This window comes from Hemitrygon akajei, chromosome 3 (genome assembly GCF_048418815.1).
Source record: "Hemitrygon akajei chromosome 3, sHemAka1.3, whole genome shotgun sequence".
Lineage (NCBI taxonomy): Eukaryota > Metazoa > Chordata > Chondrichthyes > Myliobatiformes > Dasyatidae > Hemitrygon > Hemitrygon akajei.
In genome coordinates, this window is record NC_133126.1 from 206,797,049 (window position 1) to 206,817,099 (window position 20,051).

At 43.5% G+C, this 20,051-nt stretch overlaps 1 protein-coding gene across 8 annotated transcripts in view; it reads right to left on the minus strand.

Moving 5' to 3' along the window:
- lrrc31 (leucine rich repeat containing 31) overlaps window positions 1–20,051 on the minus strand; it is a 300,889-nt gene that overhangs the window by 17,312 nt on the left and 263,526 nt on the right. For 7 of the 8 annotated variants that reach the window (XR_012098467.1, XM_073041760.1, XM_073041761.1 and 4 more), the window contains one exon: window positions 4,878–5,045. The exons of the other annotated variant lie outside the window; for it this stretch is intronic. Coding sequence is in view for 6 of the 7 variants with exons in the window: in XM_073041760.1 (XP_072897861.1) it covers window positions 4,878–5,045 (168 nt within the window). In the remaining variant the exon portion in view is untranslated. The remainder of the gene's footprint in view (window positions 1–4,877; window positions 5,046–20,051) is intronic. 8 annotated transcript variants of the gene reach the window in all.

Below are 20,051 nucleotides of genomic sequence, written 5' to 3' on the forward strand. Positions count from 1 at the left end.
AAGTTCATCCAGCTCCAGCTCCAGTTCCCTAACACGGTTTGTCAGGAGCTGCAGCTGGATGCACCTTTTGCAGGTATAGTCATCAGGGACAACAATGCTTGCCCTGACTTCCCATATACTGCAAACGGAGCACTCAACTGCCCTAAATGCTGCCTCCATTACCTACTCCTAAGCTAATTAGATTAATTAAAGGAGCTTACCCGGCCTTACCTCAGCTGGAGTGAAGCTCGTACTCAGCCTCTGCTAGCTTTTTAAATTCCCCCGCTGATCGCTTGCGCAGTTGTGCCCCGTTCAAACCTTGCCTCTGCCTGTTCTCGCCGAAGCCTGATTGAGCCAAAGCCATCCCATTCTGCCTCAGTCCACTCTAACGATGGCTGTTACGATGATGGCTGCTGTATATGGTGGTCTTTCGTTTTAAACCTTTGGCGCGCTATGTCACGCGCCTGCACAGTCTAGCCTCTTTGCCGCATTTCTCTCCAATCTTCTTTTACCTCTTCCCTCTCCGCCTCTTGCTGCGATTTAAATAACCGTTGAAAACTACCTCTTCTTTTTAAAACTTTGGCGCGCTACGTCATGTGCCTGCGCAGTCTAGCCTCTTTGCCGTAGGAGGGGGAGGGGAAAATGCGAAATGATAGGAGAAGACCAGAGGGGGTGGGGTGGAGCTGAGAACCGGAAAGGTGATTGGCAAAAGGGATACAGAGCTGGAGAAGGGAAAGGATCATTGGACGGGAGGCCTAGGGAGAAAGAAAGGGGGAAGGGAGCACCAGAGGAGAACAGGCAGAGTGTTGGGCAGAAAGAGAGAAAAAAAACTAAATATATCAGGGATGGGATAAGAAGAGGAGGAGGGGCATTAATGGAAGTTAGAGAAGTCAACGCTCATGCCGTCAGGTTGGAGGCTACCCAGTCGGTATATAAGGTGCTGGTCCTCCAACCTGAGTTTGGATTCATCTTGACAGTAGAGGAGGCCATGGATAGACATATCAGAATGGGAATGGGACGTGGAATTGAAATGTGTGGCCACTGGGAGATCCTGCTTTCTCTGGCGGACAGAGCATGGGTGTTCAGTGAAACTCTCTCCCAGTCTGCGTCGGGTCTCACCAATATATAAAAGACCACACCAGCAGTATACCACACCATCCGACTCACAGGTGAAGTGTTGCCTCACCTGGAAGGACTGTCTGGGGCCCTGAATGGTGGTGAGGGAGGAAGTGTAAGGGCAGGTGTAGCACTTGTTCCGCTTACAAGGATAAGTGCCAGGAGGGAGATCGGTGGGAAGAGATGGGGGGAATGAAAGGACAAGGGAGTTGCGTAGGGAGCGATCCCTGCGGAAAGCAGAAAGGGGGGGGGGGAGGGAAAGATCTGCTTGGTAGTGGGATCCTGTTGGAGGTGGCGAAAGTTACGGAGAATTATACATTGGACCCGGAGGCTGGTAGGGTGGTAGGTGAGGACAAGGGGAACCCTATCCCGAGTGGGATGGTGGGCGGTTGGGGTGAGGGCAGATGTGCGGGAAATGGGAGAGATGCATTTGAGAGCAGAGTTGATGGTGGAAGAAGGGAAGCCCCTTTGTTTAAAAAAGGAAGACATCTCCTTCGTCCCGGAATGAAAAGCCTCATCCTGAGAGCAGATGCAGCAGAGGCGGAGGAATTGTGAGAAGGGGATAGCATTTTTGCAAGAGACAGGGTGGGTAGAGGAATAGTCCAGGTAGCTGTGAGAGTCTGTAGGATTATAGTAGATATCAGTAGATAAGCTGTCTCCAGAGATGCAGACAGAAAGATCAACTGAATAAGATGAACTGAGTAAGTATTTTGCATCAGTCTTCACTGTGGAAGACAGTAGCAGTGTAAGTTTGAGAGTATCAGGGGGCAGAGGTGTGTGAATTTGCCATTACTAGGAAGAAGATTCTTGGGAAACTGAAAGGTCTGAAGGAAGATAAGTCTCCTGGATTGGATGGTCTACACCTCAGGGTTCTGAATGACGTGGCTGAAGAAACTGTAATAATCTTTCAAGAATCAATTGATTCTACATGGATCCTTAGGAATGGAAAATTGCAAATGTCACTCCACTCTTTCAAGAAGGCAGAGAAGCAGAAGAAAGGAAATTATAGGTTCGGAAGACACTGGAGATGATTGGTTTTGGTATACCTGGATGCCATGATAATATAGGCCATAGTCAGTATGGTTTCTTTAAGGGAAAATCTTGCCTGACAAATCTGTTGGAATTCATTGAAGAAATAACAAGCAACACAGACAAAGGAGAATCAGTGGATGTTGTGTAGTTGGTTTTTCAGAAGGCCTTTGACAAGGTGCCACACATGAGGCTACGTAACAAGATAAGAAATATAGAAAAAATACAATGCAATGTATGCCTTCTTAACCAGAGAGTCAACCGGTGCAGCAGCTTTGCAAGTCCTATGGACATGGACCCCAAGATCCCTCTGATCATCCACACTGCCAAGAGTCTTACCATTAATACTATATTCTGACATCATATTTGACCTACCAAAATGAACCACTTCACATTTATCTGGGTTGAACCCCATCTACCACTTCTCAGCCCAGCTTTGCATCCTATCGGTATCCTGCTGTAACCTCTGACAGCCCTCACACTCTCCACAACAACCCAACCTTCGTGTCACCAGCAAACTTACTAACCCATCCCTCCACTTCCTCATCCAGATCATTTATAAAAATCACAAAGAGTACGGGACCCAGAACAGATCCCTGAGGCACACCACTGGTCACTGACCTCCACACAGAATATGACCCTTCTACAACCACTCTTTGCCTTCTATGGACAAGCCAATTCTGGATCCACAAAGCAATGTCCCCTTGGATCCCATGTCTTCTTACTTTCTCAATAAGCCTTGCATGGGGTAACTTATCAAATGCCTTGCTGAAATCCATATACACTACATCTACTGCTCTACCTTCATCAATGTGTTTAATCACATCCTCAAAAATTTCAGTCAGGCTTGCAAGGCACGACCTGCCTTTGACAAAGTCATGCTGACTATTCCTAATCATAGTATGCCTCTCCAAATGTTCATAAAACCTGCCTCTCAGGATCTTTTCCATCAACTTACCAACCACTGAAGTAAGACTCACTGGTCTATAATTTCCTGGGCTATCTCTACTCCCTTTCTTGAATAAGGGAACAACATCTGCAACCCTCCAATCCTCTGGAACCTCCCCCATCCCCATTGATGATGCAAAGATCATTGCCAGAGGCTGAGCAATCTCCTCCCTCACCTCCCACAGTAGCCTGGAGCACATCTCATCTGGTCACGGAGACTTATCCAACTTGATTCTTTCCAAAAGCTGCAGCACATCCTCTTTCTTAATGCTCAAGCTTTTCAATCCACTGTAAATCATCCCTACAATTGCCAAGATCCTTTTTCATAGTGAATACTGAAGCAAAGTATTCATTAAGTACCTCAGCTATTTCTTCCGGTTCCATACACACTTTTCCACTGTCACACTTGATTGATCCTATTCTCTTATGTCTTATCCTCTTGCTCTTCACATACTTGTTGAACCCATGGTATTACAGAATAGAACCCATAATAGCCCAGAGTATTACAGGGAAGATTCTAGCATGGATAGAGCATTGGCTAATTATCAGGAGGCAAAGAGTGGTAACAAAAGGAGTCTTTCCTGGTTGGCAGCCGGGGTCTGTATTGAAAACGATTTTTTTTTTTACATTGTACGTCAATGATTTGGATAATGGAATTGACGGCTTTGTGGCCAAGTTTATCGATGATAGGAAGACAGGTGGAAGGGCAGGTAGTTTTGAGGAAGTAGAGAAGCTAATTAGACAGATTAGGAAAACAGGCAAAGATGTGGCAAATGGAATACAGTGTGAGAAGTGTATAGTCATGTACTTCGGTAGAAGAAATAAAAGAGTAGACCACTTTCTAAACAGAGAGACAATTCAAAAATCTGAGGTGCAAAGGAATTTGGGAATCCTCATGCAGGATTCCCTAAAGGTTCATTTGCAAGTTGATGCAGTGGTAAGGAAGGCAAATGCAATGCTAGCATTCATTTTGAGAGGACTAGAATATAAAAGCAAGGATGTAATGTTGAGACTTAATAAGCACAGGTAAGGCCTCACTTGGCTATTGTGAGCAGTTTTGGGCCCCTTATCTATGAAAGGATGTGCTGACATTGGAGATGGTTCTAAGGGTTACGATTGAAAGGCTTGTTATATAAGGAGCGTTAGATGGCTTTGGGCTTTTATTCACTAGAATTCAGAAGGATGAGGGGGGGATCATATTGAATGTTGAAAGGCTTTGATAGAGAGGAGGTGGAGAGGATGTTTCCTGTGATGGGAGAGTGTAAGACTGGAGGACACAACCTCAGAATAAAATAAAGGACTGTTCCTTTAGAGTGGAAATGAGGAGGAATTTCTTTAGCCAGAGGTGGTGATTCTGTGGAATTTTTATCACAGGCAGCTGTGGAGGCCAAGTCATTGGGTATATTTAAGGCAGAAGTTGATAGATTCTTTATTGGTCAGGGCATGAAGGATATGTGGAGAAGCCTGCAGACAGGCTGAGAGAGAAAGTGGATCAGCTGTGATGAAATGGTGAGAAGACTTGATGGGCCAAATGCCTAATTCTGCTTTTACATTTTATGGTCTAACTTTGTACTACACTTTGTGGTGTACATGGACTTCCAGAGAAAAACTTTTAATAAGAGGCTTCATTAAAATTAAAGCACATGGTAATAAAAGAAAAATAGGTATCAAGAATATAAAGTTGGTTAAGTAACAGTCAACAAAAGTGGCAATGTCCCAGAAGATTCAGATACATGGGGATACCCAAAAAACACAATATAATGAGGCGAAATATGCCCTTTCAATTTGGTTAATTGGGTGATTACCGAGAGATGCTAAATCCTGGCCTGTCAGATTGCAGCTGCACAGTTTCACCACACGGAGGCGAGTCTCATTTTGCAACATCTGGACCAGCAATCCCAAATTTCCACCAAGGCACTTATTCCAAGACAAGTCCAACGTCTCCAGTTCCGTCAAATTTGGAAGGGTGTCAGCTGTAAGAATACAACAGTTTAAACAGATTTGTAAACTCTTTATTAATCTAAGTCTACAGAAACCAGCTGGCAAATATTGGGTCAGATTACAACGGCCTCAGACTTGCCTTTTTATGATGTTGGTAAATACTTCACAACTGAGAAGCACCTGGAAGCAGATGAGGGTGGTAGGAGTCCTGCTCCACACAGCAGATTAGAAACATAGAAAACCTACAGCACAATGCAGGCCCACAATGCTGTGCCAAACATATACTTACTTTAGAAAGGGTACAGAGGAGATTTACCAGGATGCTGCCTGGTTTAGAGAGTATGCATTATGAACAGAGATTAAGGGAGCTAGGGCTTTACTCTCTGGAGAGAAGGAGGATGAGAGGAGACATGATAGAGGTGTACAAGATATTAAGAGGAATAGATAGAGTGGACAGTCAGCACCTCTTCCCCAGGGCACCGCTGCTCAGTACAAGAGGACATGGCTTTAAGGTAAGGGGAGGAAAGTTCAAGGGGGATATTAGAGGAAGGTTTTTTACTCAGAGAGTGGTTGGTGGTGGAATGCACTGCCTGAGTCAGTGGTGGAGGCAGATACACTAGTAAAATTTAAGAGACTACTAGACAGGTATATGGAGGAATTTAAGGTGGGGGGTTATATGGGAGGCAGGGTTTAAGGGTTGGCACAACATTGTGAGCCGAATGGCCCGTACTGTGCTGATTTGTTCTATGTTCTATTAAATCTCCTCTGCACCCTTTCTATAGTTTCCACATCTTTCCTGTAGTGAGATGACCAAAACTAAACACAGTACTCCAAGTGGGGTCTGATCAGGGTCCTATACAGCTGTAACATTACCTCTTGGCTCTTGAACTCAATCCCATGGTTGATGAAGGCCAATATGCCTTCTTACCCACACAGTCAACCTGTGCAGCAGCTCTGAGTGTCCTATGGACACAAATCCCTCTGATCCTCCACACTGCCAACAGTCTTACCATTAATACTAATATTCTGACATCATATTTGACCTACCAAAGTGAACCACCTCACACTTATCTGGGCTGAACTCCATCTGCGACTTCTCAGCCCAGTTTTGCATCCTATCAATGTCCCACTGTAACCACTAACCGGCCTCTACACTATCCACAACACCCCCAACCATTGTGTCGTCAGCAAATTTACTAACCCATCCCTCCACTTCCTCATCCAGGTCATTTAGAAAAGTCATGAAGAGGAGGTGTCCAGAACAGATCCCTGAAGTACAAACTGGTCACCAACCTCCATGTAGAATATCACCTGTCTACAACCACTCTTTGCCTTCTGTGGGTTGAAGGTGCAAATGGACTTGATGCAGCATTGTTGATGCCCTGTCCCAAGATCACACACAAAAAATTAAGGCGGCCACTTGGCCTCCAAAGCCTGCCTCACCCTCAGTGTGATCTAGGCTCAACTTCTCTTCTGCACCAGTTCTCGATAAACAAATATTTATCTTATTTTAATTACTATTAAAAAACTATTTTAATCAAAAAAAGTTTTTGAGCCCTTTGCAATTACCTGTTTTTCTGCATTAATTACTCATCATATGTGGTCTGATCTTCATCTAAGTTACAATAATAGACAAACACAATCTGCCAAAACAAATAACACACAAACAATTGTACTTTTCATATTTTTTACTGAACATATTGTTTAGCCATCACAGTTCAGGCCGGAAAAAGTATGTGAACCCTTGCATTTAATAACTGGTAGAACCTCCTTCAGTAGCAATAACCTCCACCAAACATTTCCTGTAACTGCTGATCAAATTTGCACAGCAGCGAGGAGGAATTTTAGACCATTCATTCATACACAACTGTTTCAGTTTATCAATATTTCTGGGATACCTTGCATGAACAGCAATCTTCAGGTCATGCCACAGCATCTCAATCGGGTTAAGGTCTAGAAACATAGAAAATAGGTGCAGGAGTAGGCCATTCGGCCCTTTGAGCCTGCACCACCATTCAGTATGATCATGGCTGATCATCCAACTCAGAACCCTGTACCTGCTTTATCTCCATACCCCCTGATCCCTTTAGCCACAAGGGCCATATCTAACTTCCTCTTAAATATAGCCAATGAACCAGCCTCAACTGTTTCCTGTGGCAGAGAATTCCACAGATTCACCACTCTCTGTGTGAAGAAGTTTTTCCTCATCTCGGTCCTAATCCTTAAACTGTGACTCCTCGTTCTGGACTTCCCCAACATCGGAAACAATCTTCCTGCATCTAGCCTGTCCAATCCCTTTAGAATTTTATACGTTTCAATAAGATTCCCCCTCAATCTTCTAAATTCCAGTGAGTAAAAGCCTAGTCGATCCAGTCTTTTTTCAGTCCTGCCATCCCAGGAATCAATCTGGTGAACCTTCTCTGTACTCCCTCTATGGCAAGAATGTCTTTCCTCAGATTAGGGGACCAAAACTGCACACAATACTCTAGGTGTGGTCTCACCAAGGCCTTGTACAACTGCAGTAGAACCTCCCTGCTCCTGTACTCAAATCCTTTTGCTATGAATGCCAACATACCATTTGCTTTTTCCACTGCCTGCTGTCCTGCATGCCCACCTTCAATGACTGGTGTACAATGACACCCAGGTCTCATTGCACCTCCCCTTTTCCTAATCAGCCACTGTTCAGATCTGTTCTCCTGTTCTTGCAACCAAAGTGGATAACCTCACATTTATCCACATTAAATTGCATCTGCCATGAATTTGCCCACTCACCTAACCTATCCAAGTCACCCTGCATCCGCTTAGCATCCTCCTCACAGCTAACACCGCCACCCAGCTTCGTGTCATCCGCAAACTTGGAGATGCTGCATTTAATTCCCTCGTCTAAATCATTAATATATATTGTAAACAACTGGGGTCCCAGCACTGAGCCTTGCGGTACCCCACTAGTCACTGCCTGCCATTCTGAAAAGGTCCCGTTTACTCCCACTCTTTGCTTCCTGTCTGCCAACCAATTCTCTATCCACATCAATACCATACCCCCAATTCTGTGTGCTTTAAGTTTGCACACTTATCTCCTGTGTGGGACCTTGTCAAAAGCCTTTTGAAAATCTAAATATACCACATCCACTGGTTCTCCCCTATCCACTCTACTAGTTACATCTTCAAAAAATTCTATAAGATTCGTCAGACATGATTTTCCTTTCACAAATCCATGCTGACTTTGTCCGATGATTTCACCTCTTTACAAATGTGCTGTTATCACATCTTTGATAACCGACTCTAGCATTTTCCCCACCACCATTGTCAGACTAACCGGTCTATAATTCCCCTGTTTTTCTCTCCCTCCTTTTTTAAAAAGTGGGGTTACATTAGCCTCCTTTCAATCCTCAGGAACTAATCCAGAATCTAAGGAGTTTTGAAAAATTATCACTAATGCATCCACTATTTCTTGGGCTACTTCCTTAAGCACTCTGGGATGCAGACCATCTGGCCCTGGGGATTTAGCTGCCTTTAATCCCTTCAATTTACCTAACACCACTTCCCTACTAACATGTATTTCCCTCAATTCCTCCATCTCAGTAGACCCTCGGTCCCCTATTTCCGGAAGATTATTTATGTCCTCATTAGTGAAGACAGAATCAAAGTAGTTATTCAATTGGTCTGCCATGTCCTTGTTCCCTATGATCAATTCACCTGTTTCTGACTGTAAGGGACCACACACACACAAAATGCTGGTGGAACACAGCAGGCCAGGCAGCATCTATAAGAAGAAGCACTGTCAACATTTCGGGCTGAGACCTTTCATCAGGACTAACGGCCCGAAACGTCGACAGTGCTTCTCCTTATAGATGCTGCCTGGCCTGCTGTGTTCCAACAGCATTTTGTGTGTGTTGTTTGAATTTCCAGCATTTGCAGATTTCCTCGTGTTTGCTCTGACTGGGACCTAATTTGGCTTGACCAATCTTTTTCTTTTCACATATCTATAAAAGCTTTTACAGTCAGTTTTTATGTTCCCTGCCAGCTTTCTCTCATAATCTTTTTTTCCCTTTCCTAATTAAGCCCTTTGTCCTCCTCTGCTGGACTCTGAATTTCTCCCAGTCCTCAGGTGTGCCGCTTTTTCTGGCTAATTTATATGTTTCTTCTTTGGACTTGATACTATCCCTAATTTCCCTTGTCAGCCACGGGTGCACTACCTTCCCTGGTTTATTCTTTTGCCAAACTGGGATGAACAATTGTTGTAGTTCATCCATGCGATCTTTAAATGCTTGCCATTGCATATCCACTGTCAACCCTTTAAGTATCATTTGCCAGTCTATCTTAGCTAATTCACGTCTCATACCTTCAAAGTTACCCTTCTTTAAGTTCAGAACCTTTGTTTCTGAATTAACTATGTCACTCTCCATCTTAATGAAGAATTCCACCATATAATGGTCACTCTTACCCAAGGGGCTTCGCACGACAAGATTGCTAACTAACCCTTCCTCATTGCTCAATACCCAATCTAGAATGGCCTGCTCTCTAGTTGGTTCTTCGACATGTTGGTTCAGAAAACCATCCCGCATACATTCCAAGAAATCCTCTTCCTCAGCACCCTTACCAATTTGGTTCACCCAATCTATATGTAGATTGAAGTCACCCATTATAACTACTGTTCCTTTATTGCACGCATTTCTAATTTCCTGTTTAATGCCATCCCCAACCTCCAGGCTAATGTCCTTCCTTTCTATTGCGTTATTCTCCTCTCTAACCAGCAATGTTACCCCACCTCCTTTTCTTTTCTGTCTATCCCTCCTGAATATTGAATATCCCTGGATGTTGAGCTCCCATCCTTGGTCACCCTGGAGCCAAGAGTCTGTCTTGGCTATTCCAGAATATAAATTTTCTTCTTTTTAAATCTTTCTGTTTTGATTTACTCTTGTGTTTTGGATCATTGTCTTGTTGCATCATCCAACTTCTATTAAACTCGAGGTGACGACTGCTACCCTGTCATTCTCCTGTAAAATGTCATGATGCAATTTTGAATTCATTGTTCCTTCTATGATTGCAAGCTGTCCAGGCCCTGAGAAAGCAAAGCAGCCCCAATCCATAATTCTCCTTCCACCATACTTCACAGATGGGATGAGGTTTTGATGCTGGTGTGCAGTGCCCATTTTCCTCCAAACTTAGCCCTGTACATTTCTGCCAAAAAGTTCAACATTTGTCTCATCTGTCCACAGAAAATTGTCCCAGAAACATTGTGGAACATCCAGGTAGTTTTTTACAAACTTGAGATGTGCAACAATTTTTTTTGGAGAGCAGTGGTGTCCTCCTTGGTGTCCTTCCATGAATGCCATTCTTGGTCAGTGTTTTTCTTATAGTGGAAACATGAACAGAGACTTCAGCAAATTCTAGACATTCCTGCAGGTCTTTTGCTGTTACCCTTGGGTTCTTCAAAGGTTAATTTATTATCAAAGTACACAACTTTGAAATTCTTCTTCTCCAGATAGCCATGCAACCAAGAAAGAGAAAAACAGCAGTATGATCATCCACCCCAAAATCCCTCCTCTCCACACAAAAAAAACAAACAAAAAATGGAACAGGCACATTAACCCCCACATCCCCACTCCTGCACACAAAAAAACAAGAAAGATCAGGTGAAAAACACAGAATATAAAAACTATAACACTGAAAAAATGTCTATATCCTAAACATAGAAAACCTGGGTAGCATTCTCCAAACACTGTAACAGCCTTTCCTTCTCAGGTAGCAGACTTAGTGTGTCTTTTTTTTTATAGATAGGGCAGGGCACCTCTACAACCCAACCTCCGTCTCATTGATTGGAACACCTGACTCCAAATAGCTTTTGTAGACAGCGTTACCCTCGAGGTTCACATACATTTTTTGAACCTAGACTGTGATTGTTTAAATGGTGTACTCCATATTGATGAGAAGAAGTACAATTGATTGCGTGTTGTTGGCTTAGGCAGATTGTGTTTGTCTACTATTGTGACTTGGATGAAGATCAGAACCAATTTTATGAGTATTTAATACACAAAACCAGGTAATTGCAAAGGGTTCACAAACTTTTTCTTGCAACTGTATTACTAACATCCTTCACATACATGAGGAATAAAAATCTTTAAGTTACATCTCCATCTAAATGTGCAATGTGCAATTTATAGTAATTTGTAATAAATAATATGTACAACAGGACAGTCAATATAACACAGAAAAACAATTGTATCAGTGTGAATTAATCAGTCCGATGGCCTGGTGGAAGAAACTGTCCCTGAACCTGTTGGTCCTGGCTTTTATGCTGCAATATTGTTTCCCAGATGGTAGCAGCTGGAACAGTTTGTGGTTGGGATGACTCAGGTCCCTAATGATCCTTCAGGCCCTTTTTACACACCCTGTCTCTGTAAATGTCCTGGATAGTGGGAAGTTCACATCTGCAGATATGCTGGGCTGACCACACCACTCTCTGCAGAGTCCTGCTATTAAGAGAGGTACAGTTCCCATACCAGGCAGTAATGCAGCCAGTCAGGATGCACTCAATTGTGCCCCTGTAGAAATTTCTTAGGACTTGGGGACCCTCACCACAATTCTTTAACTGTCTGAGGTGAAAGAGGCGCTGTTTTGTTTTTTTCACCACACAGCCAATATGTACAGACCATGTAAGATCCTCAGTGTTGTGTATGCCGAGGAACTTAAAGCTGTTCAGCCTCTCAAACCATTGATGTCAAATGGGGTTAGCCTGTCCATTCCTCCTGTAATCCAGCTTCTTTGTTTTTGCAACATTGAGGGAGAGGTTGTTTTCTTGACACCAATGTGTCAGGATGATGACTTCCTCTTCGTAGGCAGCCTTGTTATTATTCGAGATTAGGCCAATCAATGTAGTATCGTCAGCAAATTTAGTTAGCAGATTGGACCTGAGGGTGGCGACTCAGTCATGGTATACAGAGAGTAAAGGAGGGGGTTTAGGACACAGCCCCGAGGGGCACCTGTGTTGAGGGTCAGAGGGGCAGAACTGAGGGAGCCCACTCTTACCACCTGCCAGCCATTTGACAAGGAAGTCCAGGATCCAGCTGCACAAGGCAGGGTGAAGGCCAGGGTCTCTGAGCTTCTTGTCAAGCCTGGAGGGAATTATGGTGTTGAATGCTGAACCGCAGTACAAGAACAGCATTCTCATATAAGCATCCTTCTTCTCCAGATGTGTGGACGGTATGTAGAGCAGTGGCTATTGTGTCATCTGTTGATCAATTGTGTCAGTAGGCAAATTGTAGGGAAACTAGTGTGGGTGGTAGCATGCTGCAAATATAGTCCTTGAGCAGCCACTTAAAGCATTTGCTTATTATTGAGGTGAGTGTGACAGGATGTCAGTTGTTCAGACATGTTACCTTGGTCTTTTTAGATACAGGGACAATGGTGGATGTATTGAAGCAGGAGGGCACTCTCCAGTGGGAGAGTGAGAGATTAAATATGTCTGTAAACCACTTGCCAGTTGTGCCGGGCACATCCTAAGTACCTACCCCAGGATGATGTCTGGTCCCACAGCTTTGTGACTGTCCACTCATTGGGAACACCTGAGTACTTCAGCCTCAGAGATGACTAAGGTGCAGGTTGCTTCGGCAGCTTTCCTCGGGGGCTCAGTGTTGAAGACATCGAACCAAGCGTAAAAATGATTTAGCTCATCTGGGAGAGAGGCAGCGATGTTGGCAGCACCACTGCACTTAGTTTTGAAGTCTATGATGGTGTGCAGACCTTACCCTAGGCGGCGTGTGTTGCTGGTGGAGAGTTGTGTCTGGATCCTGTCCCTGTACTGCTGCCTTGATGACTTTGCATAGATCGTAGCTGCATTTCTTAAGCTCCTGCTGATTACCGGCAACGTCAGCTCTGTGTCGTGCTGCTCGCACTGAACTGCTGATCTAGGGTTTCTGGTTTGGGCAGACGCTGACCAATTTCTGGGGGATAACATCCTCAATGCACTTCCGGATAAAGCTCATGACCCTTTCCATGAACTCAGAGACATTTTTATCATGAAAGACATTCCAATTGATGTAATCAAAACAGTCCTGTAGCATAGAAACCAACTGGACGGACAAACAGTGGACAGTTTTAACTATGGCCGCCTCTTGTTTCAGCTTCTGCCAGTACACAGGCAGCGCAAGATGAAGGAGTGATCAGACTTCCCAAATGGCGGATGGAGGAGTGTTTTGTAACCGTTGCAGAAGGGAGAGTAGCAGTGGTCGAGTTTGCTATCCCCCTGTGTGCTCACCTGGATGTGTTGACAAAAATTCAGAGAGATTTAGACAGTGACATTCTATTAAAGTCACCGGCGATGATGAAGGCAGCCTCTGGGTGAGCAATCTCCAGTGTGTTGATAGTTTCGTCCGGTTCCTCGAGAGCCAGGTCAGTATCAGCCTGTGGTGGAATATACACAGCTGTGATGATAACAGCCGTGAACTCCCAAGGCAACCAGAAAGATCTACACAGCAGCACAAGGTACTCCAGATCCGGGGAACAAAATGATTTGAGGGCACGCACGTTCTGGGGGGGTCACACCAAGCATTATTGACCATGAAGCATACCCTATCTCCTATACTGTTTCCAGAGAGGTTTTAGACTTGTCCATCTAGAACAGGAGAACCCAGAGGACTCAATGGCATAATCTGGTATCTCCTCCATCAGCCAGGTTTCCACGAAGCACAAGATGTTACATTCCTTTGTTTCTCACTGATAGGAGATTGAATTGAATTGAATTGAATGATCTTTATTGTCATTATACATAGGTACAATCAAACTCTGTTTGGCTTCCTCTCAGGCAATCAAACAAAGCGGTAAATAAAAACAAGACAGTAATAGAAAAACAGTATTAAATAGATAAGTAGCAGAAAATAAGTTGCAGCAGCACCAGAATATCACAGAAATGCACAAAGTGCCGTTAGTGCAAGTATTTGAGTCCTGAATGTTAGCCAGGAGTATGCTGGGGAGTGGCGGCCAATTAGCACACCTTCTCAACCTCACCAGGCACTGGCCCTTCTCCTTTGCTTCTGGCGCCACTTCCGAGGTAGCGGTGGTGTAATAAATGAACCTTCCATGGATCGCATAAGCAGGGGTTCCCAGTGTAGAAAGGCAGCACTTAGCAGGTAAATGCCATCTTTCCATTGTTCAAAAAAGTCAGTCTATCATATCTGATGTGACTGTCAGCTACTTGAACAAGAAATGCGAAGGAAATTTCAGAAATTAACAGTACACTGTAAAGTTGGAACGGAGATCACAAGACGGCTGCCGTACGCAGCACCATCATTATCTAGCCTCCACAACTCTCAGTGCCAAGAATTTCAAAGACTCACGATCCACTTTCTACACATCTCAGATTTAAACAACCAACCCATACATTCACGTTTCCTTGTTTGTGACTGTCCCGGTAGTGGAAGCATCTCAATGTCTACCTGCCAAACACTGTTAGGACCTCACACAAAGTCATAGCACAAAGTAGCTTGGAAAATGGCTCTTTGGCCTAACTGGTTCACAACAACCAAGATGCATATTTAAGCTAGTCCCACTTGCTCACATTTAGCCCAGATCCCTCAAAATATTTTCTATCAATGTGCTTATATACTGTTTGATTGAATAAGATCACCCCCATCCTCCTCATCTCAAACACGAGGAAATCTGCAGATGCTGGAAATTCAAGCAACACACACAAAATGCTGGTGGAATGCAGCAGGCCAGGCAGCATCTATAGGAAGAAGTCCTGACGAAGGGTCTCAGCCCAGATGCTGCCTGGCCTGCTGCGTTCCACCAGCATTTTGTGGGTGTTGCTGCTCATCTCAGTACTGTATCCAAACACAAATCATCCAGCTTCCCTTTTTAAGATAACGTACTCATCCCATGAATCAATCTGGTAAATCTCCTCCAGTGTTATTAATCCTTATTTCTGGTAAGGGGACCAAAACTAAGCACTGTGTTCCAGGTGTGGCTTCAACAACACTCGTACAATCATAGGGAATCCTGTTCTACACACACACACACACACACACACACACACACACACACACACACACACACACACACACACACACACACACACACACACACACACACACACACACACACACACACACACACACACACACACACACACACACACACACACACACACACACACACACACACAAAAATGGGACTAATTCAGGGAGGCAAATTGGCCAGGATGGACAAGTTGGTCTCCATGCTGTGTAACTCCTTGATACTCCTTCTTACCTACTCATCAGACCTGCGGGCTAATGTTTTGTGGTTAATGCAATAGAAGAATGAAATCCCTCTGAACTTCACTTATTTGCATCTAGATAGTAATGTGTCTTTTGATTCTTCTTACCAAAATGCATGACCTCAAACTTCTCCACATCAAACTTCATAGATTGATGTCCAATCAATCAATCTATCCCTGTCTTATAACCTGTAGAACCTCACAGCTTGCAGCTGTCAAAGTCTTTTTAATCATTGAAAGATCTATCAGAGACCTTTAAAATTATTCAAATATTTGGAAAGATTTCAAACATCTTAACACGTCTAGGAATACAGATACAAAATTCCCTAAAAGTGGCATCACAAGTAGATAGGGTAGTTAAGAGAGCTTTTGGCACATTGGCCTTTATAAATCAAAGTATTAAGCATAAAGTTGGAATGTTATGGTGAGGTTGTATAAGGCATGATAAGGCCGAAAGGAAGGATATTAATAAGGTTGAGAGAGTACAGAGAAGGTTTACAAGGATGTTGCCGGGACTTGAGAAACTGAGTTACAGAGAAAGGTTGAATAGGTTAGGATTTTAGTCCCTAGAGCGTACAACAGTGGTTCCCAACCTTTTCTATGCCCCACACCCCTAGGAAATGTTTGATTAATGTTCACACCCCCTACAAAAGTAATATCATATTTGAAGATGAAGACTAATTTCTAATTTTTGAACCACAAATTGAACCACATACAATACTGCAGGTGAACAAATTGAACTTAAAAAAATAAGCTTTTAACTCAGTGCATAAAATGCAAATATAAATTGAGCAATCAGATTCTAATTTATTCAGAAATAATTGTAAACAGTAAAATCAACCCCAATTGCGAACATAAAATTCAATGACTTCTTTGCTCCTGCTTCTCATTTATGATTTTGTCAAAACGTGGAACTTTCTTGCTGACTGCGATCCACAGGTCTGCCTGTGGATTCAGGCGATTCCTAGATTTTGTCTTGATTGACAATAGAGGACTGAATCCAGATTCACACAAGTATGTTGTTGCAAATGGAATGAGGACACGGAGTGCTTTTCCACCAAGTCTTGGGAACATATTCAGTGCTGCACATCAAAACTCCTCCAAAGTCTTGCTTTCAAATTGCATTTCAAGAGCTCGATTTGTCCGCGAATGAATAAGATCTTCCTTCAGCTTTTCATCATCTGACATCTTCTCCAAATTGTAGGAATATGGATTCATGATCCATTCTTCTGAAATCTTCAGGTCTCTAGCAGCAAAATATCCATCAAACGATTCTGACAGTATTTCCAAATGAGCCACAATTTCTTCACGCACAGTAGGAGTTATGGATCCAGCATCATCAACCATCTCTTCTAGTGAAGGAAAATTTGAGAGACTGCCTCTTTCGATCCTTCAACACCAAAAATGTAACTTTTCTTTGAAGGCATTCAACTTTTCACAAGCCTTCAATATGTTTATCCCTTTTCCTTGAAGAGAAACACTTAGGTCATTCACATGAGTGAAAATGTCAGCTAAGTAAGCCAACATTTGGGCGAATTCTTGTGATTCCATTGCCCCAACCAGATCACATTCACGCTCCTCCAGAAAAGCTTTGATTTCTTCCCGCAGTTCAAAGAAGCGGGTTAAAGCTTGTCCTCGTGACAATCAACAGACTTCTGTGTGGAAAAGCAAAACTGAATGCTCACTTCCCAGATCCTCACAAAATGATTTGAAAATGCGATGGTTCAAAGCACGCCCCCGATCCAGTTGATGATCTTCACACAATTATCAAGGACTTTCTTCAAATTTGGAGGCAATGTTTTTGATGCCAAAGCATGCTGATGAAGAAAACAATGGGTAACTTGCAAGTCTGGAATCTCCTTTTTCATCAATGCAGAAAAGCCAGATTTATTTCCAAGCATTGCAGGTGCCCCATCAGTCCACACAGAACCAATGACTTTGATATCTAAATCATGTTTGGCAAAGAAGTCTTTCACCAGCTGCATCACATCCTTTGCAGTTGTGTTTGTTTTCAGATCTTTACAAGGCAGGAAATCTTCCTTCACAGCACCATCATTGACATACCTCACTAATGTGATGAGTTGACTACAACTGGAGACATTAGTTGACTCATCCAACTGAATAGAGATTTTAAGAGGACTAGCTCTGACATCTGAGATGACTTGGTCCAAAATATCTTCACTCAAATCACTGATTCGGTTGTGAATGACATTATTTGATAGGGACACCTGTTCAAATTTTTTTCTTGCTTCTTTGCCCAGCCATTTCCAGCGCACATGGCTTGATGAGATCTTCCGCAATTGTATGGGGCTTCTTGGATTTGGATTATATGCCACTTGGTATGAAGCAAGAAGTAGTGGTTTTTCAACAGAAATGAAACCTAATTTTGGAAGAGTTCCTTGTGAATCAAAACAAGCTCTTTTGATTTTCAATGACTCAACATCAGCTCCACAATGCTTGTTCTTGAAGTGCTCTTGAAGCTTGGATGGCTTCAGATTTGAGTTGGAAAACACAATGCTACAAAGAATGCACTGGGGTTTTTGCAAGCCATCATTTCCTGTTGTGCAAGTGAAAACAAAGCACATATAGTCATCATTCCATTTCCTTCTTTTTGACATGATGAAGGGTTAATGAAGGGTTAAGGGTAAAGAGAAAAATATGAGCTAATATGAGAAAAACTATCTGACTAAGTCAGGGATGACCGCTTTACTCAACCAGACACGTCTATAGCAAAGTATCGCGAGAAATACGCTTTCAAATATTATATTACGATATTATCTGCGGTTACGCCAAGATAAATCGTCAGGTGAAAATGCTACGGGGACACGACACGACTTATTAGACTACTCTTTACTGAATTTACACACCGATTTCCAATGATTACCAGAGATATGAACTCCCATCACACGATTCAAAGTCCTCGGTGCTAAACATGATACCTCAACTAACACAATTCAAAATTATCAACGATTCAAGAAAAAAACCTTTTAAGAGAAAAAACCTTTGAAATTCAAAAACTTCTTTAATGCATTGAGACAAATATGAATGAATGACTTCAGCTGCTTTTTATCAAAATGCGGCTTTTTAAAATTTTATAATTAAATTATTTACCTACTGTCTGCAGGTTTGGTTTTAACGTGGTCATTATTCGATGGTTGATTTGGGATGTATAAAGATTTTGGTATTATGAGATGGTTTTTAACTCTGAGATGTAACCTTCTAGCTAACATTGATGAGACTCCTCAACTGAGGTGCAACTCCCAGGTAACACTCAGGAGACTCCTCAACTCTAAGGTGTAACTTCCCAGGTAACACTGATGAGAATCCTCAACGCTGACTCGGGCAGCGGGAGACTGGAGTGAGTTTACGTCTCTCTCGACTCAGGCAGCGGGAGACTGGAGTGTGCTTGGGACAAACATTACTACCACTTCTCAAGGCACACTGGCAGCTGGCTGAGTAATGACTCGTGACTCGTCACTCAAGGACACAAGCCACTCTTTGTCGCACTGCCTGAATTTCCATCTTGCACCCCCTGGGAGTGCGGGCACCCCAGGTTGGGAACCCCTGGCATAGAAGAATGAGGGGAGACTTGATAGAGGGATATAAAATTGTGATGGGTATAGGTAGAGTGAATGCACGTGGGTTTTTTCCACTGAGGCTAGGGGAGAACAAAAAACAGAGGACATGGTTTAAGGGTGAAGGGAGAAAAGTTTAAAGGGAACATTAGGGGGGGCTTCTTCACACAGAGAGTGGTGGGAGTGTGGAATGAGCTGCCAGATGAAGTTGTAAATGCGGGCTCACTTTTAACATTTAAGAAAAACTTGGACAGGTACATGGATGAGAGGTGTATGGAGGGATATAGGCCAGGTGCAGGTCAGTGGGACTAGGCAGAAAAATGGTTCAGCACAGCCAAGAAGGACCAAAAGGCCTGTTTCTGTGTTGTAATGTTCTATGGTTCTATGGTACGTCAATTTCATTAAAGGTCTCAAACACTCAACAGAACTTATGATTTTCCAGTTGGTACCATCACTGAGTAAGGTCACAGTCCCTCACTGGACCCCCTGAAGTTCGCGTACCGTCTCAACCATTCAACAGACGATGCCATTGCCATCACCCCCCACCTGGCCCTAACCCACCTGGACAAAAAAGACACGTACATTCGAATGCTGTTCATAGACTTCAGTTCAGCATTCAACACAAATCATCCCTCAGAAACTGATTGGAAAACTGAGCCTACTGGGCCTGAACACCTCCCTCTGCAACTGGATACTAGACTTCCTGACTGGGAGACCTCAGTCAGTCCGGATTGGAAGCAGCATCTCCAACACCATCACACTGAGCACGGGGCCCCCTCAGGACTGTGTGCTCAGTCCACTGCTGTTCACTCTGCTGATCCACGACTGTGCTGCAACACACAGCTCGAACCACATCATCAAGTTCGCTGATGACACGACCGTGGTGGCTCTCATTAGCAAGAGCGATGAGTCAGCTTACAGAGAGGAGGTGCAGTGGCTAACAGACTGGTGCACAGCCAACAACCTTTCTCTGAATGTGAACAAAAGAGATGGTTGTTGACTTCAGGAGGGCACGGAGCGACCACTCCCCGCTGAAAATTGACAGCTCCTCGGTAGAGATCATTAAGAGCACTAAATTTCTTGGTATTCACCTGGCGGAGAATCTCACCTGGTCCCTCAACATCAGTTCCATAGCAAAGAAAGCCCAGCAGCGTCTCTACTTTATGCGAAGGCTGAGGAAAGTCCATCTCCCACCCCCCATCCTCATC